Source organism: Coptis chinensis, chromosome 3 (genome assembly GCF_015680905.1).
Source record: "Coptis chinensis isolate HL-2020 chromosome 3, ASM1568090v1, whole genome shotgun sequence".
Classification (NCBI taxonomy): domain Eukaryota; kingdom Viridiplantae; phylum Streptophyta; class Magnoliopsida; order Ranunculales; family Ranunculaceae; genus Coptis; species Coptis chinensis.
This window is the reverse complement of record NC_141458.1, coordinates 123,663,765-123,688,830: the sequence shown is the minus strand read 5'-3', so window position 1 is coordinate 123,688,830 and position 25,066 is coordinate 123,663,765. Positions and strand designations below refer to the sequence as shown.

The window sequence follows — 25,066 nt, the reverse complement described above, 5'->3', positions numbered from 1 at the left end:
GTGTTTAGCTTCAATAGATTCACTGAATAGATACTCGAAACTGCATGTAGTATACAATAGACCATCAGTTGCTTGCTAATTATTTGAATCATCAATGTAATAAAATGCATTGGAGTTACTTCCAAACTGAAATATGAGAATGCTGGTTACTGTTTGCAAAATCGTTTGATAGGAGGACAATTGGACAAAAGATTAGATTTACTGGCAGAACTTTCCAATCAAGTATACGTCTAATTAGCTAAATATGCAATTATGCATCACGTTGTAAAACAATTAACCGATACTTGAACCGATATTTTAATTTCGAAACTTACTATTACCAATTCGATATTTTCACCTCTTTCTCGAATATAAATACCAGTTATAGAGGTAAAAAAAAAAACCTTGAATCAAACTAGTGGCGGGAAGGCAAGATGAGCGATAGTGATTCACCAAAGCAGAACCTCATTTCCAAGAAAAGAAAGCATCAAGAAAATGAAGAAGAAGTGGACAAAAAAGAAGAAGAAAGCGAGCACGAGGACGATAGTGATGAAGAAGAAGTGGACAAGGAAGAACAAGCAGTAGAAATAGAACAAGAAAAAGAAAGCGAGTGCGAGGACGATAGTGATGAAGAAGCGGAACAAGCAGTAGTAGTAGTAGTAGGAGAAAATGAAGACAGCGATGACGACAATGATGACGACGACGATGATGAAGAAGAGGAACAAGCAGTAGTAGTAGGAGAAAATGAAGGAGACGAAGACAGCGATGACGACGATGATGACAACAGAGTGTACTACGATAGTGATGATAAATATTATGATGATTTTCTCGGTGCTGATGACGACGACGACGACGATTATAGTGATATTAATAATGACAGTGATAATGATGATAATGCTAGTGATAGTGATGATGATGAGGACAATGGAATGAACGTAAATCATTATGATAAATACAGGCTGAATAAGTAGGAAGATTATTGTGAAGAAGAAGACGACTCGGAAACAGAGGTAAAAGAAGAAGGAGAATTGGAGTTACAAGAGTTTGAAATAACTGGAATTATGTCGAAACTCCCAATTGAAATCTTCTTTGAGATTCTATCTAGGGTAGTCGTTGAAACTCTGACTGAAGTCAGGTGGGCAAGCAAAGCATGGTACAATACAGTCAAACATCCTCGATTTGTCAAAATGCAGCACAAAAAGGCCATTCAGAGTAACACCCCTTTTGTTATTTATTTTGATATATGGAAGAAAATTTTCTACTTGGTAAGTCTTGAAGAGATTAAGGAAGATGAACGCGCTATGGTGAACATTTATGAGGCGAATCTGCCGACACCATTGCACCAAATTCATTCATGTCATGGATTGGTCTTTTTCATGTTGACCGCCCTATTTTGTGTGTAATCCTATTACTGGTAAGCACGAGGTTGTCCCTAAACCTCCCATGAGTGAAATAGAGGCTCTTGTAACGGGATTTGGGTATGATTCGGTTTCTGAAGTTTTCAAGGTTATAAGGATATTAGAGGTTTTGGAGGGGAATAAATGTTGTACAATCACTGAGGTATTTAACTTTGGTTCTGGCAAGTGGAGATGCATACGCAAAGTTCCGTTCAATTTCAATAAGAAAAATGTAAATGTGGTTCTTAATGTAGCTTTGCATTGGATTGGTTCTCCTTGTGAGAATCGGGATTCTGATGTTATCATCACTTTCAACTTAGATACCGAGGAATTCCATCCACTTCCACTACCAAGTTCTGTTCAGGGACGGAAAATTTTAGTTTGTATTTGTCGGTGTTAGGAGGGCGTCTCCATCTTGTTCATACTCTTAATAGGAAGCATATTAAGGTTTGGGTAATGAAAAAGTATGGGGTGAAGTCATCTTGGGTGAAGAAATACGTTGTGGATGATATTAAACTGGAAAATGAATACAATGATGAATACCATGTGGGACCTTATAAGCTGTTAGAATTGACAAAGGATGGGGATATAATATTTTGTTCTGGTAATGATCTTGGTTATAAAGATCCAGAATCGTGGGAATTGGTTAATTTCTACACATATCAGGAGGTACATCTCAACTCAGCGTTAAGACCTTTAGCCCACATCGGGAGCCTCATATCCCCCAGGACTGTTGGTAAACTAAGAAAAAGGTAATTCATTTACTGATGGAGGAAAGCATTGGTAAGCATTGGTAAGTCTTGATGGAGGAAAGCATTGGTAAGTTTTACCAACTTTCTTATCAACTGCTATTTTTGCATTGACCTTTTTCCTTGGTTGTTTTCTGTTATAACATTTCCTGACTGCTAATATTCATATTCATGTACCAACCAAAAAAAAAATATTCATATTCATGTTATCATTTTTCATATTCCGCGTCAGGTACTGAACTGAACAATGTGTATACACCCAATTGTTTGGAGCGTGAAAGAACATGGAATTTTGGTACGGTCTTCTTTGTCGCCGACTTGCAGTTCGTCTTGGGGTTGTGGCATGGGAGAAAATTTTAAAAGTACAACCAGAATGTTTTTCTGGGTTTTATCCTTGTAAGTAGTATCTTGCTTAGTTGTATAACCTTTTTATGTAGCTCGTATTGCTTTTGATGAATTGGTAAGACACGTAAATGTATCTTTTGGCTACTTAATTTTATGGGATTTTCTCGGCTTGTGTATTATTTCAGAGTCGACAAATAAGTCGATCGGGTAGAATTCATCCCCTTAGTTTTGTACTTGAGTCTAAGGCTTGCTAGCTATCTCAAATTCTCAACCATCTGCTGAGAGACTTGGTCCGGCAGAGGTTGAGCCCAATTTTATGCCTTGAAGCCCAACGAAATCTATGTTACCTTAAGTCTTGGACCTATTCTTCCTCCTTAAGCACAAGGGCATAAGATTTTAGCGCATAACGAGAGGGAAAAAAAAAACAAATGCAAAGTTTTATTTCCCACGATTTTACTTCTATTTTTTCCTTTGCAATACTTATAATACCGCAGACATGCATACGCTGATACACTCCCAGAACTTGTATTGAGCACCGAGAACACTTCGCCCATCTTTACAAGTTTTATTTATTCCTAGACTCCACTTTCGTCAGCAGTCTCTCTGTCTCTATTGGATTTTGATTTCTTTGACATCCTTTTTAGGCCGCTCAGTTCTTGGTATGATGATTTTGAGAACGCCATCTTTCATTTCAGCCTGAATTCCATCCTCATTTGCATCATCAGGCAACAGAACAGTATTGTAATACCCATACACTGCCCACTGCTCATCATCGGAGCTCTCTTCCTCTTTTTCCCTGCGTTCTCCTCTGATGGTTAAAACCCCATCTACAAGTGTGATCTGTATGTCTTCCTTGGTTAGACCTGGGACTGGGTATTCTAGTTTATAGCACTCATCCTGTTCTTTCCACCGGCCTAGAAGGCGTGATGGATTCAGGTTCTCTAATAACCTGCTGAAGTTTTCTGTTGCTTGTTGTAGTGCACGGCCAAGTCCAGATGGAACGAGATCTGGAAATAGGACAGAAACTAACACCGTGAATTGGTTATGAGAATCGAAAATATAAATAAACATGCCATAACATACTTTGCATGCTACTCTATACATAATCCAATAAACGAGAAGTAAAATTGAAGTAAACATCTAACTAGTGGTAGAGAGAAAGAGAGAGGTCATACGCTGAAGATCGGAGTCACTACTAGTGTTATTTCTCCAAAGACCACCACCACGACCTCCTTTACCTAGTGAGATTGGAAACCACTTTGATTTCTTGCGACCGCCTTTGTCAGTCACAGCAGTCTCACGACCCTGATCAGATTTGTCATATTTCGTTTCCTTGTTATAATCATCAGAAGTTGCACTTGTCGAAAACAAATTTACATGATAACTAGGCATATCTATCCTTGTAGTATTATGAGAAGACACAGCTAAACGAGCTGTGGCCACTCTTTCGTGTACATTTTTAAGAGCAAAACGAGCTAAAGCCATGTTTTTCAGTTCTCTCTATCTATTCTCAGCAGAGTAGTTCAGAAAAAACATGAATTTAAAGAGAGGTAGGTTGGGTCAGTAGATTTTAGAGTCTTCTAAGAAGTTCTAGCAGTTAAAAGAAACATACAAGTGTGCTGTATGAGTGGGGCAAGCACAATACCCACATCCATCTATTACTTGACTGTGCAATTGGGTCAATCAGTCTTCGGTCCAACTCTTTCCCAGACCCAATTCATCCATGCCGAAATTATCATATGATATCAGATTGAAATTTCGAATTCTCCGGCATTCCGAAATTAATGGTTCCTAGAAAAGGCGGGAAGCTAAAGGCGTTACAAAGCCTAGATGAAGTGAGGATGAAGATGAAGATGAAGTGAACTCATACGATGATATCATCGAATCCAAAAATATCGAAATGGCCGGAATCATGTCCAAGCTTCCAATCGAATTCTTCTTCGACATTCTATCAAGACTACCAATAAAATCCCTCTTCAAATCCAAAAGGGTAAGCAAATCTTTGTTCAATGCAATCAAACATCCTCATTTCATCAAAATGCACCACGCCAAGGGTGATTCAAAAAAACTCTCCTTGTCTTCTTTTTATCACTTGTTCTCCTATTCAAGTTCATTTCCACAGTATTAGTGAATTGCTGTTCTCTCCCCGAATGGCTGAGAATCATCTATACTTTTCAAATGATAATATCTCAAATTGTTCCTTGTCAAATTTCTTTCTTTTTACCGTCTTTCACAACCATGTTTAATAGGTGCCTCCTGTTTTTTCACTAAACTGCACCTAAATAGATCTATATAAAATACCTGCTTCGGTTGTGGGCTTTAATTGTGAGATATCTTCTTTGAGTAACAACAGTATGGCTATTGCATAGACAGCCAGGTCGCAACACACTTGTGTGTTGGTTGCACCACTTCCATGACTGTAATGATTGGTCGAGATTTCCTCAGCTGGTCTTTTTGGTGTGTTTTACTAGCTGATGCTACCGCTCAATTTTTGTACCTAAAATGGTCTACCTAGTGTTTGTTTTTTGTTGTGATGTGTTTCTGTTGATTAAATTATGTAGAAACGAACCAGAAAATGACATTGCTGGCTACTTGTGTCTTTGATGATTATTTTATTCCTTTTGCATTCATCTGCATACCGGAACTTCGGTTTTACCTTTCCTCATTTACAGCTTTTAGCTCTGAAGAAAGAAAGGCTTTTCGGTTTCTAATTTTGTGATTTCTAACATTTCCTTTTTCTGTGACTTTTGATTTTTCAGCAAAAGACTTTATGGACTACGTTTTTGGTATCCTAAGATCCAATTGCTAATCAGATGAGATTGTTCAACCTATTACTTTTGCTCTAATACACGATTACCATTATAGTGTTACAAACTGCTTGATTGACTTTTGTTCCCTTTATCTGTGTTTTAATCTGAACAGTTATTGAATGGTATGAGCGAAAGTTTGAGCATGAAGGAGTCGAGTAGCAGAACGTGGTAGTCTTGGTATGGTTTTTTTTTTGTCGAAGATGGTGGTAGATCTTCTCAGGTTTTGACATTTGTAGTCTTGCTCCTGATTGGTTTGTATCTGAGGTTAAAAGAGAGAGACTTTAAGCGAAGCGTGTATAAGATTTTCAGGAAATTAACTGCGTTCCTCTTCATATGGTAGAAAGTTACCCGTCTGGCTAGGAAATTCCAGTCGTACGAAAATAGTATAAGATGATAATAAGCTTCTAGTGGACTAATTGTTACTTTTCAGGATCACTCAATTTAGAAGTAGTTAAACTCAAAATTTCCATTGATCCGAGAATCCAAGGAAAAAGGTTTCCTGTACTGCTCGAAACTTTCTCCTATTTGTAATTGGAATAAGGATTTGAGAGAATGATGTCTTTCTCAAATAAGGGTTGTCAGGTGGAACATTTGCAAATTTAGCAATCTTCCAGGTTGCAGCATGGGCGTGTACTCCACGATAACAGCTGAAAAGACTACTTTATTGGCCCTCGGGACCAAGTTTGTAAATATTTGGTTAAAGATAAATTAATTCCAGGTAAACTCAAAGGGACAATTAGAGATTTGGCAATGAAGTTGGAATTGGAATAGCGTAAATAGAGACGATGGAGGAAATATTTTAACAAGAAAGACTTGATGGTCAATTACCATCGGATACGTCTGCAAGGACAACAATACCTCTGGAAGGAAATAGAGATACTAAGGGACTCCTCGACAGGTAAGCAGCAGACTCAACACCTGAATGTAAGAAGTTGCAATGCCCTAGTATGCTAATAGTGAAGTAAACCCACTGGAACCCCTAATGAGGGGAAATGGTAGAATTGATTCATAACCAAAACACAGGAGTCTTTTGGCAAAGAAAGGACACCTTTCCAGTCAAAGATCTATCAACTCATCTCAGGTATGGAGTATGGACCGATGTAAGACTATTCACTCGAACTATGAAGTCAAACATGGTAAAGGCTTGAGCATGAACCAAAAAAATAACCTAAATATTCCACAACTCACAGACAACCCATATACATGCAGAACAGCTCCCAAGCAGGTAAAGACACAGGCAACCATGGTAGAAACACAAGCAAGAAACTATTCAGTCTAGGTTTCTTATCATTCCCTAGACATTATGGCAGCCAAATAACTATAGCCAACATTCGATCACAAATTTTGTTCAGAAAAGCCACAGCCAACAAATTCGCATGTGGGTCATTCATACTATTTTTCAAAATTAAAAGAGCAGCTAAATCACAAAACGTTTCAAGAAAACACAATGCCTAACCAAAACTATTCAGACGCACTAATCCATTTATCTACAACTAATTAAGCACTTTCAAAGATTCTTCATACAATGCACACCAACCTTGTTTATTTCAAGAGAAAACGATAAACAGAGAGCCAGCCATATCATATTAACACCAAACTAATACAAAAGGTCTTGGCCTAAGGACTGCCAGAAATGAGTTGAAAATTATAACAATAAACACATCTGCTTCATCAACTGAAGTTTTCAAGTGTAAATGACCAGGACTTCATATCTGAACAATCCCCAAAACAGAAACAAAATTAAGATGATCACAACGCTCAGTTTAGCAGTAAAACATAACATCTTTGACATTATCCTTGATCTTAGGAAGAGAACGTATTTCTGCCCGTTGTCCGCTTGTGGCAGATGCCCCAGTCCGACTATCAGACACATCCCCTTCAATATAGTAGCGGGCACGGAAAGCAGCCAAATGCGCATAATACACAGGAGGAACTGCAAAACAGAAATACTTCAGTCATCAATGACAGGGAGGAGGAAATTGTGAGAAGTACAACAGGAAATTGGATGCAAATAAAAACTTACCGATAGACACAGATCGTGTGCACCTTGCATACCTAAAACAAAGGGTGAATAGAGCAGAGTGAGCACATCTTAAGGAAAGAAGAGAACAAAAAAAACACATTAGTCTTGAGCATTTAGAGATCACAGAGCAGAAGGTATTACGATAGCATAAGTTGTTTGTAAGCCGCCTGCATGGTATCCGAAGTTGAAATTATTCTCATCCCACAGAACATGATAGTGAGTAGGTCGGCTGGTACCCTGTGGACGTTATGGAACCATGGTTAAAACAGACATCCAAAAAACAAAAACTTGTATGACTTGAACAGCAATTACCTGGATACTAGCATGACTGCACAGGTAAAAATCAAACTCTGACGGATGACATATAACTGAATCAACTACAGTGCCTGATTAAGAAAAGTCATGTTTCAAACAACAATTCTCATGACATTAAATCACTTGATAATTGATTGGAAAAGAGCACGTACCAGGAAGAATATTGCCACTACTGTCTGTCATATTCTTATTACCATGATTAGCAGGAAAAAGACGTGTATGGTGTCTTTTCTGCACAACTACAAACGTTACACGAGGCCTATACCCCTCTTCCAGAGAAGCACAAGCCTGGATAAGAAACAGTGATTCATATTAGAAACTAATTTTACTAGAACAATATTTAGATAATTAACTAAAGATTCAAGACCTTGAGAATCGCGTCCAACTCATTGAGTAGGACCTGGCTGAACTGTCCTTCACTAACACCATCTCTGCAAATTTGAAAAAAATATATTATTGCACGAATATATTCATCTTCCAACGCATAATAAGAAACGTTGCTCCTAAATAAATGTCATCACCTATAAAATATAATTTGTTGTGGTTTGGACATTTTATTTGACTTGTAGAACGAAATCAGCAGCTCCCTGTACAACAAAGTTACCAGAGAATAAGAAAATACTCGAGGAACAAAACTTTGACTCCACCATGCCAGAGATAAATAAGCCAGTAGAAAAACAATTACTCACTCACCGAATCATCCCTGCATGACAGGTAACCTTCTGAGGATCTTCAACCAATGAGTAAAGATCTTGGATCCATTCTTGGCCATGGGGTTGCGCCGAGACCAGACCTCTGTATTTGGATATCTCTGGCCAGTCCATAGAAGCAACCACCTGCAATAGATACATTTTAAATATGGAAGGATGTAGGTAACACATCAGCAAGTACAGGAAGAAAAGAGCAACTTACAGCCGCAATAGAAGGGCTAGAATCTCCTTCCCCAGGACTGGGGTGAGTAACATCAGCACCAAAAATAATTGTTGCTTCCTGAGAAACAATTGGCATGGAATCCGCATCCATCAGAACTGTGTTCCTTCCACCAGCCTACATCATATTGTTAACCATGAGACCAACACACTATTACACAGAAATCTAGTGTAAAAATACCAGCTGAATTGAATAGAACAAACCTTAACATTAATCTTAAGAGCCAAACTTTCATAATACTGCATGTTACATTTCTTTGCCTTCTCAGGCCGACAACACTGGGAGATTATACCCAACTCTGTCTCACAAATTCTTTTAATTTTACCTGTACGAGAGTATGAAAACCAGGAACATTAATAATAGACATGAGATTGTATCAATATACTAAGCTCTTACTCACCATATGAACCAGTGGCATCTGGTAATATAATGATCAAAAGTTGTAGATTCCCCTTCTGTCTTGAATCTGCAATTATTGACTCTGACTGCATGTGAGCCTGAACGAGAGTCCTCTTAATTTCAATTTCACCAGACTGTTTGGAGTGCTCAGAGATAATTGGTAGTAAAGGCGTTGGGTTGATACTCTGACAAGACGATCACAAGAGTTGATACAATTCATACAAATATATAATTGTATAAGCAGATGTTGGAAAGAAGGTTATACCATTCCTTTAATTTTACACATGTTAACAATATTACAGATGAAATGCAAAGCCTGAGCCTTGCTCACCGACGAAAAATTAATACACATCCAATAACGTATAGTACGTCCATCAACCATTTTCTGCAAATAAAAAATTCAAATATCAAACAGGATACAAATGAGAACATAGACACTAAAAGAGCTAAAAGAATTGATTCAGCAAGATAAAAAACACCAACTTCAATAATGCCCTCTCGCCCTACGATGTGTGTAACCCACCAAATCTTATAAATCAAAATTATAGCCGTGTAAAGCAAGCAGTGAAAAGCAATATGTATAAAACAAAAACGATGTCAATTATGCATTGAACACAACCTCACACAAACACTTGCTTTTCCATGTGTTGACCATATTAAAAGTTAGACGGCACAATTTCTATGCATTCTCTTCTATCTCTTCCCAACCATGGGTAGTGCAGAAGATTTAAGTCATCTAATTAACCAATTAACATGGGATAATATCAGAAAACGAAAACAGATTGGCCTAGCTATTGGTCCATACTCATCCAATGAGACGAGCTATTTAATCATCTCAGGGAATATAGATAGTATCATGATATAATAATTCCTCCATAAAGTTGAGCATAATTTTAAATACCATCAATGGTTACTGATGATGAAAATGTAAAGCTCGTAGATTTGGAGCAACATGAAGAATGTGATAAATAGTAACAAATAGTTCAACTGTGACAACACCTCCTACAGCTCAGCAGAAGTCACAAAAATCACATATATAATAGACACTTAACTGCGTTAATCATATTCCACTGACCCACATGAGGCTTTCTCTGGACATTTCGACCAGTATCATCATGATACATCAACTGAAAAAACAAAAAAAAAATTACATACTATTTGACCAGCATAAATCTGAAGTGAATAACAAGAATATCCTAGAGCATAGTTACCCTTGGTGCAGGTAACACCCTCGCATTCTGAATTACTACCATCTGGGGAATCACTTCAATGCCAAATTCTTTAGCAAATTTGTCATTTTCATAATCATTACCCAAAGCCATCTGCATCCAAACACTCATCGGAATTAGAAGCGCTAATGCAAAAGGGAAACAAAGGAATACAGAATCATGTATACGACATGTAGGGAACAAAAAGATTGATTAATATCAAACTTAGTGTGGTGCATACCGTTTGGATATTGCCCTCCCTTAGGTTGGGACGCTGACAAGATGCTCTTACTATGGCAGTCACCTGCTTCTCATTCAACTTTGCAGAATATCTCTGCCCCTCAACAATCTTGCAAACCTAGAATTGAAATAAAATAATACATGAACCTTGATATAGTGCAAGCATCCAAAACATAAAGGACTCGAGTAAAAAAGAAAGAACCTCCATAGGCAAGTATGCAGGCTTTGAATCACTTCCTGATAGAAGGGCTGGCCAATGAGCATACCGCAGCTCGACATGATACTTATCATGGAAATACTGAACCACAGACATTCTTTGTCCACCCTCATCAACAGTAAACCTAAATAGGCAGCAAAATCACAGCATAATCATAGGAGAAATATCTTATACTGGATATATGGAAGTCAGAAACAAGGTAAGTTAAAAACGTACATCAACTGTTCAACGGGTTGTGTGGTTATCCCTTTAATCTTGTTGCGATTTCCTTCTTTCCTGTGGATCAACTCAACACGAAGTCCTTTCACAGCCTTCTTGACCTGACAGACAAATGCAAAATAAACACTCAAACTGACAAAATACAATCAAGTCAACAACATAGTACTGCTTCAACAAAGAAAAAGACAACCATACCTTAATACAATCAGAATCAGTTAAAGGCACTGATGTATCACTTAAGTTAAGAAGTCTCTGGACATAATCAACAACAGGAATGGCTTCATAGAATGATGTTGCAGCCACATCTACACAATAAAGATGAAGATGATGAAGTTAAACATCAAAACCTATAAATTTCTTCCCTCCTACATACTATACTACTAGCGCTAACAATAATAGTTACTACTCAAATAGGATGGACCACAAACTGTTTTTAACTTTCAATCAAACTAAAAAACGAAAATGACATCCACACTTGTATTCCTACCAATATTAAGAGACATTCCCATCTGGGTAGGGCGGAGACTCTGATAATATCTCCGCCAACACTCCAACCCATTTCCAACTGTAGTCTTTTTGCCTAATTTTATTGAAAAGAACAACTGCCCAACAGCAGTATAGCTGTGGGAAAAATAACCTAATTAGTTAGAGAGAAAAAAATATGAAAAAACATATTCAACTAAACAAGCAAAAATCAGCTCCAAACAACAAAAGGGATAAACATTTTACTTGCTCGAAGGTGATTCTCTCAAGACAATATTCAGCACATGAATGATATTTTGTGGTGTCTCCCCCTGTTGTCCAGTTAAAAACTGCTGCAAGAGGTGCAGGTCAGTTCTAGAAACAAATTTGATTGACACCTTAAACTTCCGTCCTCTCCTGCAATCCAACCAACCAGAAAAAAAGGACCCCAAGGAATCAAAATCAGTATATAGTCCGTACACAATATAATACGCTTGAAGGAAGAAGCAAATGTATTTTCAGAAACAAACCTTGCAGAAGTAGATCCTTTTACTTCCTTGTCAACCAACTCTATATCAAAGTCTTTCGACTTAAATGGCAATTCTCCAGCAGTAAATAGACCCTTCCGACCATCATATACGGGTTGCTTGCCACCCAACTGTGATTTACCAAATTCTGATACTAGCTGCTTCATCACAGCTCTGTTTACACCTTTAGATATGGCTTCAGGATTGATTGATACCTACACGATAAACAAACAATCAAACAATAGCAAAAACAAAAGTAAGAGAAACCCCAACTCAAACAACCACAGTAGTATACTTCATACATCATCTAACAAGTATAAAAAACTCAGTTGATTATTGGCAACAGGGAGAAAACATTTCACAACCAACAATTACATGAATTACACATTAAAACATCTTGAGAAAAACTCTCTAAGAGAAAGGACACTAGACAAACCACATTCCACATTCTCAATGTACTCGACAAATTTCTCAATGTACTCAACATGATGGTAATGGGTAAAAACTCAAGTTCATACAAAGCAGAGCTACGAGACAACCATCAATTTACAGTAAAGGTCACAAAATCAAACATATAACAGCCATGTTACAAGTATGAACAACACACTTCACACACATGATTTACAGATAACATTACATAAACAGAACATACATATTATTAAAACAGATCCATGGCAGTAAATCAAGTTTTCCATGCGGGTAAAACAGACATTCATTTCAGAGCTACAAGACCAACCATCTTTTACATTTTAAAACATGGAAAAGTAACAATAGTACATGAGAAACAAACAAACAAGCAAATCAACTCATCATCACAAACTAGTACTGTTTATAAACACAAGAAGACTAGTACTGGAACTCGAAGAGATGATTTCATGAGAGTTTCCATTAATAGTAAAAAGAAAACGTAAACTAGTACACAGAGAACAAGTTTCAAGAGAAAATGAAACGGTGGTTGACGGTAACGAAGAACACAAACAACATGGTTCAAAAACTTGAACGTAAACTTTCCATTTATGATAAATAAAAAAAAGTTTTCTGGTCTAACAAACAGAAGAAGAAGACCAGAAACGCAAAGAAAACTCAAAACACAACAAAGTGAACAGTATAACCAACTCATCACTATAAAAACATAAATAAAACGAGCCGATTCAAACAAAACTACCGTCAACACCCACAAAACACAAGATATATATCTACAACATCCTAACCACAAAAACTCATACTCACATCGTAAAGATGAAGATCACTCTCTTTCAACTTAACAAGGAAGTGATTCGCCTTAACAACGCACTTCATTCCAACTGTTCCTGCTTCAGGTCTAGCAGGAAACTTAAGAACTTTTTGTGAAACTGGTGGATTCACTCCAGAAACAGCTTGTAGTACTTGTAGTCCACCATCACCTCTTCCACCACGTCCAGTCACTACATCACAGTAAGAAAACCTTACTTCACTACCACCACCACTTCCTCTTCCACCACGTCCACCGCGTTGAGACATTTCAGATGAGAAAAAAAGTTGTTAAAAGAAAAAAGAGGGGAGAGCAAAAGAAAAAAAGAGAGAGGAAGTTATTAGGCATGTAAATGATGATAGGTTATAGTTTAGGCATAATACATCGATGACTCCAGTCAACAGCAGAAGAGGATGACAATCAACAGTCAAAACAGTTATAGTTTTGATAAAGGGACAGCTGTACATAGATTTTCTGTTAAAATAACTGATTCTGTTTTGTAGTATAAATACATGATTGAAAAATTGAAAGGAATGAAAAACAATATTCATTTGAGTGTACGAGCAACAAACCAATGATTGAAAGATTGAAAGGAATGAAAAACAATATTCATTTGAGTGTACCAACATTTGTTTAAAAATGAGGAAATGATGGGAAGGAACCGGGTATAAATAGAGGAAACTGATAAGTTGGTGTGGGCGGGAATGCAAGTGTAATATTTTCTATACCGAAACTGTCCTTGACCTTTTGTTTCATGTAGTGTGGGTTTTGTATTTTAGCTAGGGCTGGTCATCGAGTCGAGCTATTCGTGAGTAACTCGAGCTCGGCTCGTCGAAGGCTCGACTCAAACTCGTTCGCACAAAAGTATGAGTCGAGCTTGAGCTTAATTTAAAGCTCATTCTAGATAGCGAGTAGTTCGAGTTCGAGTTCGAGTAGCTCGCAAATTACTCGTGAGCTACTCGAGTCGAAGTTTCGAGCTTGAGTAGCTCGCGAGCTACTCGTTTTATAAGCCCATACGTAGTATATAATTTATAATTTATACGACATTTTATACTTTATACCCAACTATAATTTACAATTTATACTAGTTTTAATGTTTTATATACATTTTTTTCGAGTTTGAGCTCGAGTTCGAGTTCAAACGAGCATAACTGAACTCGAGTTCGAACCTGAGCTTGAGCTTGAAGTGTAAAACGAGTCGAACTCGAGCTATTAGTATAACTAGGCGAGTCGAGCTTGAGCTTCAATATTAAGCTCGAATGCGAGTTCGAGTCGAGTTCGAGTCGAGCTTCTACATGTGCGAGTCGAGCTCGAGTATAGAAAAACTCGACTCGGGTAGCTCGATGACCAGCCCTAATTTTAGCTGGGGGAGAGATTGGGGTAAATGGGTCGGTTTATTTTCTTTTCCAGTTGTTCTTTGTACGACACTACTTTTTCGTGAGGTGTGCGTAGTACGCTTACTCTTGTTACTCTATATATACTCTACTATCCACGTCACCACGTCCATCGGCCCATGTGATTTTTGTTCGTGTTTGTACAAAATTTCTAAATCGATGCAGTTCTCGATATTGATTTGCAAACACCTTTCTAGTGATTACCGAACCATGGTGGGGATATATACCGATATACCAACAATTTGTTGCTAGGACCATGGTGGAATTGAAGGTATTTAATTTGGATTGGAAAAACAAAATTTGTGACATTACCGGCTTACTTGTTTTGGAGAGTATATATAAATAGGGCTTCTAGATTACCCATGCCGCACTATAGATGTGGTGCGCCGTCTTCTCAGCCATACGTAAAGCGAGGGTAAAACCGGAACATTAGCGAACAAGTTGCCCCAAACAGATTAACGAAACGAAAAAATAAAAAAATAAAACCATAGAAAGAAAAAAAAATATACACAAAAATTTCCGCTTTAGCACTAGTTTCGTTTAGTGTTCTTACCCATTCTCAAATCCCTAATTCCAATCATCGAGTGTTATTGCCACATCAACCCACAGTATGCTCGCAAAAGGTACTCTCTCTCTCCCTCTATCTCTTTTTAACCCAAATTTTTCATGAATCAGTTGATTTTTTTAGTTTTGTGGCAATTAGTTAAACTTATTGTTTCAGGAGATTTCTTTTAGAAACTATGAGTTTGATTGGAGATTGTTTGGTTTAAACATTAGTTGGTTGTTGGGATTGGTGGGTTGTTTATGTTATGTGTGCATAATCTAGAATCATAGGTCTAATGTCTATAGTCCTGTTTAGCCAATTGGTTAGTTTCCTTCATTTTAGGCATTATCTCGTAAGTTAGTGATTAGTTATTAAGTAGTTAGTGCTATAAATTGTAGTGTATCTCATCTACTACAAATGGAGAGAAATATATTATTATAGTTTGCACTTGTGTGTGGATTAGGAGGTCAAAGGCTCCTCAATAAGCCTTAATGTTATGTGTTTTTTATACAATCACTTCTAGATTGTATCAGTTTCCAGTGGATATTTTGTGGTAGATGTTGGGTTGCGTGTTGATATAGAAACCCTATATATTTGATTGATTGTTGGCCTTTGGTTTTAATAATAAAGATTATAGAGTCTTATTTGGATGCACCGGTCTTATTTGGATTGAGGACTATTGATTCAAGACTTTGTGGGCAAATTACACACGCGTACCTTTGGCTGATAGGAGGGCCGAGAGATTGAGAGTATGCACAGCTTGACTTAGCGTACTCTAGATTTTGCATTTTAATAATTGTTGTTTATTTCTTTTTTGGTTAATATTACTCATCATAGTTTATTATTTTTCCAAAATCTAGAAACTCTATTGATCTATATTGTTTTCATCAAGAAAAGTAGAAAGGATTAAAAGTTACGTATAGTTTTTTATTTTTTTTCTTTCAGTTCTATCATCAGTTCATCACCAAATAATTGTTGAGTATTAGTGAATATAACTCGAATATTACTTCTTCCAGTTCCTCAAATGAGTATATTAAGTTGTGTATTTACTTTGAAGCAGTCATGATCTAGACCAATTCATAGTCTTATCTAGCTATTTCCTTGTTTTGGCCTTCAGTAGGACAGAACAACGATTTAAACAAGTAATGATAGCTTAGCATTATCTACTAGAAAAACCGGAAGAATGAGTGAACAAGTTGTCAAACAAGTTAACAAAAAAAACAAAAAAAAAAGTTTTCCACTTTAAGCTACTTTTCGTTCTCCCGCTACTTTTCGTTCTCCTTGATCAAACATAAAATCCAACCGTTCACTTCAATTTGGTGGCATTCTCGACCAATTTCACCACGTGCATAATAGAAACTCTATAAAAATATCGTCATCTCTTTCTTACTTTTCTTTACACTCTCTTGTCTCAAATTCCTAATTCCAATCATCGAGTTTTAAGAGGGGTTCAGCACGACATGTATTAGATTTTTCTTATTTCTTATTGGTTTCAAGTTAGTTAGTTTTAAATAGACATGCCTAATTTTTTATTTCATTTGTTTTCAGTATTTCAATATAGTATATAGTATTTATCTGGGTTTCTCCTGGAGATCCGTGTATTTGATGTTTATATGCAAATTAATGTCATAATCTCGGTATAAACACAAGTTATAGTATAAATGGATCTGGACACACATTGAGAAGAAAGTAGTATCAATCAAGGTACATGGGTTATTGGACTGCTTGTATGCATAGGTTAAGACACTAACTATGAGTGAATATAGAAAGAAATGTTTAGGTTTATGGGATGTCAATTGGAAATCTGTGTGTATGCTACATTTGTACTCTCCTCTTGGCCAATGGTAGACGCCTAGACGAAAGGGGATGGAGTTGTGGGATATATGACATTTCTGACTGAGAAACAATGTTCTCAGATGATTTGTAATTGAAATTAGGAATGTAATGCATGTTAGTAATTGAAATTGTCTCGGCAATGTTTGAATTAGCAAACTAACTTTGTACTAAAGGTTGAATTGTTACGCCTTGATTTTTCAATTACTTTTATTAGCATTTCTAGCATGCGCTGGCTATACCGGTACACAGGGCTAGTAGAGCCTAGATCCAGTACATTGCCATGCAACACACCCTCACATTTTGTTGGTGGAGGTTGGTGGAGGGCCCAGATGGCATGCGTCCCCATAAACCAGCGTACTCTAGATTTTGTCTACTTTTATATTATTAGCAAACTAATAATATATGCATGTTTAGTAATAATTTTTGTTTGTTATTTCTCGGTTCATACTTTTATCCATCATTCTTGTCATATTAGTTGATTTTACTTATCTTTAAATAATTTTGTTAGTTTTGTTTTAGTTCATAATTTTATTTATGATTGTTGTCATATTAATTGATTACGTGTACAATGGTTGGTTTGGTCTTGTAAATACATATGAAGGTTGTTAGTCATTGTTAATCTGTTTCTATATCAGTTGGCATAAACATCATATCCTGGATAAGGTTGGTAGCGATCTCTTTGTGCCATTTGTTTAATAAAGTATGTTTTTTTTTCCTTCAGTTTTACTACTACTACTTTCCTCTACCCACAACACCAACGTACCACTTTTGATTGTTTGTTCTTCCGCTCTCAGGTGTTAATTTTAATAATTGATTTTGATATTAGTGAGTTAGATTTATTTATTTAATTTTACTAGGGTTTGATTTTTTTGTAAGTCAAAAAGAGATGGCCGAGGAAAACATAATCCCCCCCAATTTTTAAGATGTTATTGTCGTCTTGACGCGTCATGTTTACACGTATCAAGAAGCAAAAACAATCTAGGTCGGCAGTACTACAACTGCCCCAATTGGGCGAGCCATTTTTGTTTATTGTTACTTATAATTTGAATTATTGGAGAATTATATATTTGATTCTAACTAGTGATTTTAACATATAATTTGGGTTATTTTAGAAGCTTGGAAAGTTTAAGGGTGTGTTTGTTAAATTTTAACTCATGGAAAGGAAATGAAATAAAATGGGTAGTTCACTATGGAATGGAATGGAAAAGAAATAATTTTAAATGGTATGTGTTTGGTAAACTGGAGAAAGAAAAGTAAAAACTGGGAAAATGAATAATCATGTTTGTTTACAAAAGCTATGAAAAGAAATAATTGTATTGCTGGGTCATGGGTGTATTAGCAGTAAGTCACTATCTATTTCCTTTTCTTTCCTTTCCACAAAATTTTCAGGGATTAGCTAAAGACACAAAACCTTTTCCATTTTCATGGTTTCCATATGAAAAAGCTCATTTCCTTTCCATGGATAAACAAACGCTTTAAAAACTATCGAAAAAGTCACTCTTATTTTCCTTTTCTTTCCATAGTGTTTCCATCATAACAAACACATCCTTATTGTCTGTTTATTACAAACCTTTTGACTTGCTATATTTGTAAGTCAAAAGAGCATAGCAATTCTGGTAACAGTGGTAACAAGAATTTCTGCAAACTTGCCTGCATCATGTTCCATTCCTCAAACTCATCAAACAGTTCCAGCCGTTCAATCCTAATTAAATTAAGACAGAAAAAGGATTACAGTTGGGTATCTCTCAAATGATAGTTTCAAATAGAACCAAATAGAAGAAGAAGCAAAAGAAGGGGGGCAGAAACAATTCATAAAATGGAGAAGAAGAAGAAATCTCCGGGTTTCTCTGTAAACCGGCGAGGCAGCAAAGTGAAGGGTATACCACAACCCATAGCACGAGCATTATGTTTCTCTTTGAACATCCACCATCAAGGAAGGGATGCATTAGATCCTTTATCGTTAGGACTACTTGCTTTCCTGAATGTTTATAGAATCTTTTTTTGCTTGATAAGAAAATAAGAGATTTTTTTATTATGTACTAATTCAATATCCCTGACATGGCATGCTCATTAACTATGGTTTCAGGAATCGTGCTGAGTCGACTCACTTACGCAAGTAGAATAGCTTTCACTAGCAGTTGGTCAATAGTTTAGGATCTAAGTTACATTGACACGGACACGTGGGTCCATATCCGACACGGATATGGAGTGTCTGACAAGGCGAAAAATAAAAAACTAAGGTATATCACACACAATATGTATCCGTGTGTGTCCGATACGGACACGTGGATACCTATCCGACACAGATTATTTTTGAAATATGGTGTGTCCATATAACATAGTTTAGGATGCTAGGCACTCTCTTGCTGTTCTTTTCCTTTTGTTCCATTCACATCCAAATGTCTAAGTCCCATAAGTCTGAAATCTCAAAGAATTGACCAAATGATAAACTGTTATTTAACTACTGGATTTATTTCTTTGTTTCTTTCTTTGATGGGCAAACTAGAAATCTCCTTCACCCTACATATATATCTACTTAGTATTCTTTTCTTTTTCCTTGTTTTGGAGTTCTTAAGAGGTCAGCTGATCAGCTCTATAAATAGTTGTAATGCTTTTGTATGTGCCTATCTATATTCCCCATAAGTCTATCTTCATGACTTAATCAAGATAAATCATTTTATCTGTTTTTTAAAATATGATTATTATCTTGAATGTCAAATCTTTCACGTTCTCTTGTAAACATCCATACACTCAGCTAAAAAAAGTATTTCCACCAAGTCTCAGATATGAAGAATCAATTTACCCGCGTCCTTCTTGTGGATCTAGAAAATTGCTATAAACCCTCGACATGTCCCAAGCAACCACCATCTGAGAAAAGAATAGCTTGAAAAATGAGAACAATGAATTGTAAAACTCTAAGAAGATAATATAGCAAGAAAACAGAAATATCAACTACGGTCACAAATTCAAAAGTAAAGCTTCAATTGCAGAGCAGCTCCAACAGAAAGGAATTGGAAACAAAGACGCCACAAAAAAAATTCACAAGTCCATACATTAATATTATCCGTCAGGTAAAACAAGGAAAATAAACTATCTACTTTGGCAAGTAAGAGGTCCAATGAGCAGATTTATACAAACGCACCAAACATCATTTCTGTATAATTTATTAATTCTGCAACAAAAGCATAGAGGAAATATCCTATTTCTGTCTTGACAAAATAACCACCATTTATTTTTTCCTTGCGAAGAGAGAAATTCTCTGCTTTCCCCCTCTTCATGCTACATGAGGTTGCACATCTCTTTACATAATTATACTGCGAAAAATTTGATCACCGAAAAAGACAAATCAGATATAAGAAATACCTGCCAGCCCTGATCAAGAAATAGTTTTTCTTTAGCTTGTAATGTTGGAGTAGCATATATGCCTAGAAGCCCACATCCTCGACTCTGCCAATTATATTCTTGAAATTACGAAACATAATTAGTGATAATAGAGGTAGCTAGATGGCAGGTTTTGACGGATGCTTCACAATGTAAATTAGCTTATACTGAAACAAGTAAAAATTATCAAACACAGATCCTGTACAAAAGGCTGGCCACCAGGACCCTCCACAGAAGTTGAACCATTATGTGAAACAGACCTAAATATTTCTCGTCCCTTAATGGTGACCACCCATAGCAACCCCTACAGCTGCTTGAAATTCATCTATGAAACCACATGGTGGCACTCAAAAGGTCCCTTGTTTATCATAACCCAGGTGAAGAATTCAACTGGGTACCAGGGCTCAGAGAGTTTTATGTGAAGTCCATAAGTAAGTTGGCAATCCAACTGGTAATTTCCTATTTATTCACTTATGTTTTGGTTAATCTTTTAGAGTTGGAGAGTTAATGTTTCAAGGTGCCTTAAATTTTGATCATCAAAGTGTAATGTAGTGATTCACAGGGCTGTTAGAACTTGGAATAATAGCCATGGTTATATGAAGCTTCCATCTCTTAGAAATGGCTCCCATAAAGGCTACAGTATGTCTGATGTTATTCATTTCTATCCTTCAGCGAGGAGAGCAGTTGGGACCAACTTGAAGCCACACATAATGTTGGGTTATTAATACAGTAAATAAGTGTGATACTGAATTATCCACCAAAAGAAAAAAACCCAAAATCGCATAGAAACTCAGTGATCTAAACAAAAAGTTTCCGCCAAAGAGATTCTTTCATCTAAACATTTAGTCAATTATACAATGACACGTAACAGAAACAAAATAAATCACACACCTTCAAAATAAAATGATAAATGAAAAAAGAAATGAAATTAAATCAAAACCTACTACCTCTAAGTTCATCATCATTTGCTGGCCAAAAGCATCATCTGGGTGAATCTGTTAGGCAGAATGAAAATATGAACAATAGGTTGCAAAATAGCATCACTACTAATAAAGCATTCTGTAGGAAGAAAAGAATGTTGAATAGAAAATATCAGGATGAACCTGCTCATAAATGAAAAATATTGCAGTGGAAAATGCTCTTGAAGCCCAGCTAACTATATTGCGAGTTGAATCTGGATCCAAGTATATTAGAACACATTCTGCAATTATGAATGTCGGTAAGCTGATGACAAAACAAACCCAGCTTTCTCAGTTATTCCCTTAATGTTTACTTAGACAACCCCAGGCCAAGAATATATTTATCCCAATAAACTCATATTTGTTCGACAGGAAAACGTTCTTCTCAATTTAGTCAAAAATGTTTCTACCAAACCGCACAGTACAAATCGAAAAAAGAAACTTCACTTTTGTTATCCATGTATGGTTGGACATACATGCTTTTTCGATGTATGTATTGTTTCAGTTTTTGTTGTACTCATGGTTTTGCACGGATTGCATCTCAACTGGCAAGGCTATATTGCACAGATTAATCACACTACAACTGTTCTTCAGCTGTTGATCACACTTCAATCGTTCTTCAGCTGTTGTAAGCGTAAAAATTGTGTGACATGTTCCTCTGATAGGACTCTTGCAACTTTTCTCCTAAATCTGGTTGATTTATTTGAAACTTTTGAATAGTTGAGAATGTCTCTCACAACTCTTTTGGTTTAGCCGCATGTTATGCCTTCATGTATATCTGCCCCAAACTCTTTCCACGTTCCTGATATCCTAAACCGTTTAATGAATTGTTTTAAAATATCTGTCTTTGCATGATTTAATCATAGTTAATGTTTCTTTTGTTTCACCTGATGTTTCGACTTCCTACTTGATGTGATTAAATGAAGCCAGGAATGTATATGAGGTATTGGAGTAAACCAACCTACAATGTGTTTTTGAATAACAACTTGTTGTTTTTAGATTTTGTAACCCACAATGTGTTTCTGAATAACAACTAGTTGTTTTTAGATTTTGTAACGGATAAATTTTCTAATAAATGAATGAATTTTACATCAAAATTTCAAACAACAATCTTACATCAAATTTTATGGATACTTGTAGAGATCTGAAAATCAAAATATCAAAATTGATATAATCTACGAGGGTTTTCTCTCTCCTTCAAATTCAACACCTCCAATACAAATTTCCTAGACTAATGCAGATAGTTTCCTAAATTTGTTAAGAGTGACACTCAATATTTTAGTTTTGTTGGTAGTTGAAATCATTATACGTGAATGTAACCTACTGATATCTTTGAACCTTACACGGGGTCATGACCCTGACATCATACATGTAGGCTGTAGGACTGAACCCATTTCTTCAGATGAAGAAGATGTGCAGAAACTAGATGAGTTAATGTGGAAAAAGGACATGGACGGTTTATTTGACTATAATCCATCTGTTGTTAGGGTTTATGTTTACGAAATGCGAGCGAAATTTATTTATGATTTACTTAGGTTGTTTCAAAATACGTATAAAGATACATCGAATCTAACTTTTTTTTTTCAAAATACGTATAAAAATACATCGAATCTCTTAATTCCAAAGCTTCATAAATACCTACAACATTACAAAAAAATAAAAATACAGTTACCACACACACACACACACAAACGGACATGTAAAGCAAACAAAATTTATTTAATACCAAACCGCATAGTACAAATCGAAAAAAGAAACTTCACTTGCGTAAACCTCTGCATTACTATAGATAGTGAGAAACTGACAACCATTAGTAATGAAATTGGAGAAATGTAAAATAAAAAACATAGAGTGCGTACAGTTTGCTAGCGGAAGCATTGTCACGCATCAACAATAATCTTTTGCTTTTCGAAAAGAAGCTAAAAAAACATGCTGCTTCATGCACAACCTGTTTTCCCTTCCGCATATAGAAATTGTGTTACCTTTTACATATAGAAATTGTGTTAACATCCCATTATATATAGCCAGTGTACTAAGTTATTATATACGATATGAAGCCAAGAAGAAGAATGAAGCAGGATATACGATATGAAGCCAGGAAGAAGAATGAAGCAGGAAGAGTGATGATATATTGGAGTAAACTAAATCGTTCGTCGGGACTTCACGACATATTTTTGGATAATGACTCTTTGAGTTTAGATATTGTAACCCACGACATAATTCTGTATAATAACTCTTTGAGTTTATATCTTATAACCCACGACATAATTCTGTATAATAACTCTTTGAATTTGTAACCCACGATATATTTCTGACTCTTTGGTTTAAATCTTGTAACCGATTAATTTTTTAATATAATTTTTTTTACTGTTTTTTTTTGTCCAAATTAAGCTATGCCTCACTGTATTAAACTTTAAACACTTCCCCACTGATGAATAAAGATGTGATGTTTAGTGTTTCTGCCCATGTGTGTCTATGAGGAGGAAAATTTGATACCTTTCCTAGATTTGTTAATAGTGACACTCAATATTTTAGTTTTGTTGGTAGTTGAAATCATTATACGTGAATGTAACCTACTAATATCTTTGAACCTTACACGGGGGTCATGACCCTGACATCATACCTGTAGGCTGTAGGACTGAACCCATTTCTTCAGATGAAGAAGATGTGAAGAAACTAGATGAGTTAATGTGGAAAAAGGACATGGACGGTTTATTTAACTATAATCCATCTGTTGTTAGGGTTTATGTTTACGAAATGCGAGCGAAATTTACTTATTATTTACTTAGGTTGTTTCAAAATACGTATAAAGATACACCGAATCTAACTTTTTTTTCAAAATACGTATAAAGATACATCGAATCTCTTAATTCCAAAGCTTCATAAATACCTACAACATTACAAAAAAATAAAAATACAGTTACCACACACACACACACACAAACGGACATGTAAAGCAAACAAAATTTATTTAAAACCAAACCGCATAGTACAAATCGAAAAAAGAAACTTCACTTGCGTAAACCTCTGCATTACTATAGATAGTGAGAAGCCCGACAACCATTAGTAATGAAATTGGAGAAATGTAAAATAAAAAACATAGAGTCGCATAGTTTGCTAGCGTAAGCATTGTCACGCATCAACAATAATCTTTTGCTTTTCGAAAAGAAGCTAAAAAAACATGCTTTGCTTCATGCACAACCCGTGGTTCCCTTCATATAGAAATTGTGTTACCTTTTACATATAGAAATTGTGTTAACATCCCATTATATATAGCCATTAATTGAGTTATTATATACAATATGAAGCCAAGAAGAAGAATGAAACAGGGATATAATGATATGAAGCCGGGGAAGAAGAATGAAGCAGGAAGAGTGATGATATATTGGAGTAAACTAAATCGTTCGTCGGGACTTCACGACATATTTTTGGATAATGACTCTTTGAGTTTAGATATTGTAACCCACGACATAATTCTGTATAATAACTCTTTGAGTTTATATCTTGTAACCCACGACATAATTCTGTATAATAACTCTTTGAACTTGTAACCCACGATATATTTTTGACTCTTTGGTTTAAATCTTGTAACCGATTAATTTTTTAATATAATTTTTTTTACTGGTTTTTTTTGTCCAAATTAAGCTATGCCTCACTGTATTAAACTTTAAACACTTCCGCTGATGAATAAAGCTGTGCTATTTAGTGTTTCTGCCCATGTGTGTCTCTGAGGAGGAAAATTTGATACCTTTCCTAGATTTGTTAAGAGTGACACTAAATATTTTAGTTTTGTTGGTAGTTGAAATCATTATATGTGAATGTAACCTACTGATATCTTTGAACCTTATACGGGGTCATGACCACGACATCATACCTGTAAGGTAGGGATTTGAACCCATTT

General features: G+C 36.0%; 4 protein-coding genes across 7 annotated transcripts; 1 reads left to right on the top strand and 3 right to left on the bottom strand.

Annotated features, from left to right (window-relative positions):
• Positions 1-1,422: 1,422 nt before the first annotated feature.
• On the top strand, positions 1,423-1,776 carry LOC147514106 (putative F-box protein At3g16210). The gene has a single exon (XM_086598995.1). The coding sequence runs from the start codon at positions 1,423-1,425 to the stop codon at positions 1,774-1,776; it is 354 nt and encodes a 117-aa protein (XP_086455121.1).
• A 1,112-nt stretch (positions 1,777-2,888) lies between these two features.
• On the bottom strand, positions 2,889-3,968 carry LOC147514105 (HSP20-like chaperones superfamily protein). Of its 2 annotated transcripts, none has more exons than XM_086599596.1 (2): positions 3,646-3,968; positions 2,889-3,495 (listed from the first exon to the last, which is right to left on the bottom strand). In XM_086599596.1, the coding sequence occupies exons 1-2, from the start codon at positions 3,953-3,955 to the stop codon at positions 3,080-3,082; spliced, it is 726 nt and encodes a 241-aa protein (XP_086455722.1). In that variant the 5' UTR covers positions 3,956-3,968; the 3' UTR covers positions 2,889-3,079. The 2 variants fall into 2 exon arrangements, with proteins under 2 accessions (XP_086455722.1, XP_086455723.1); XM_086599597.1 differs by having other exon boundaries at positions 2,889-3,477.
• A 2,871-nt stretch (positions 3,969-6,839) lies between these two features.
• LOC147514104 (protein argonaute MEL1-like) lies at positions 6,840-13,442 on the bottom strand. Its single transcript, XM_086597517.1, is given in 23 exon segments — positions 6,840-7,213; positions 7,304-7,335; positions 7,445-7,488; positions 7,490-7,540; positions 7,616-7,689; positions 7,771-7,906; positions 7,986-8,049; positions 8,140-8,205; positions 8,312-8,454; positions 8,531-8,665; positions 8,752-8,873; positions 8,949-9,132; positions 9,213-9,332; positions 10,000-10,074; positions 10,159-10,269; positions 10,397-10,513; positions 10,598-10,736; positions 10,829-10,932; positions 11,027-11,136; positions 11,319-11,452; positions 11,561-11,710; positions 11,824-12,035; positions 13,051-13,442. Coding segments are annotated over 23 exon segments (2,763 nt in total). The 5' UTR covers positions 13,321-13,442; the 3' UTR covers positions 6,840-7,043.
• A 4,819-nt stretch (positions 13,443-18,261) lies between these two features.
• Positions 18,262-23,902, bottom strand: LOC147514103 (leucine carboxyl methyltransferase 1 homolog). 3 transcript variants are annotated; one of them, XR_015215899.1, is made up of 5 exons: positions 21,310-21,974; positions 21,154-21,201; positions 20,189-20,286; positions 19,629-19,693; positions 18,262-18,527 (listed from the first exon to the last, which is right to left on the bottom strand). XR_015215899.1 is itself a non-coding variant. In XM_086597528.1 (5 exons), exons 2-5 carry the CDS (start codon positions 21,169-21,171, stop codon positions 18,407-18,409), a joined length of 288 nt encoding a protein of 95 aa, XP_086453654.1. In that variant the 5' UTR covers positions 21,172-21,201; positions 21,310-21,979; the 3' UTR covers positions 18,262-18,406. The 3 variants fall into 3 exon arrangements, 2 of the variants coding, with proteins under 2 accessions (XP_086453654.1, XP_086453653.1); XM_086597528.1 differs by having other exon boundaries at positions 20,189-20,272; positions 21,310-21,979; XM_086597527.1 differs by lacking the exons at positions 21,154-21,201; positions 21,310-21,974 and adding an exon at positions 23,789-23,902.
• Positions 23,903-25,066: the final 1,164 nt, after the last annotated feature.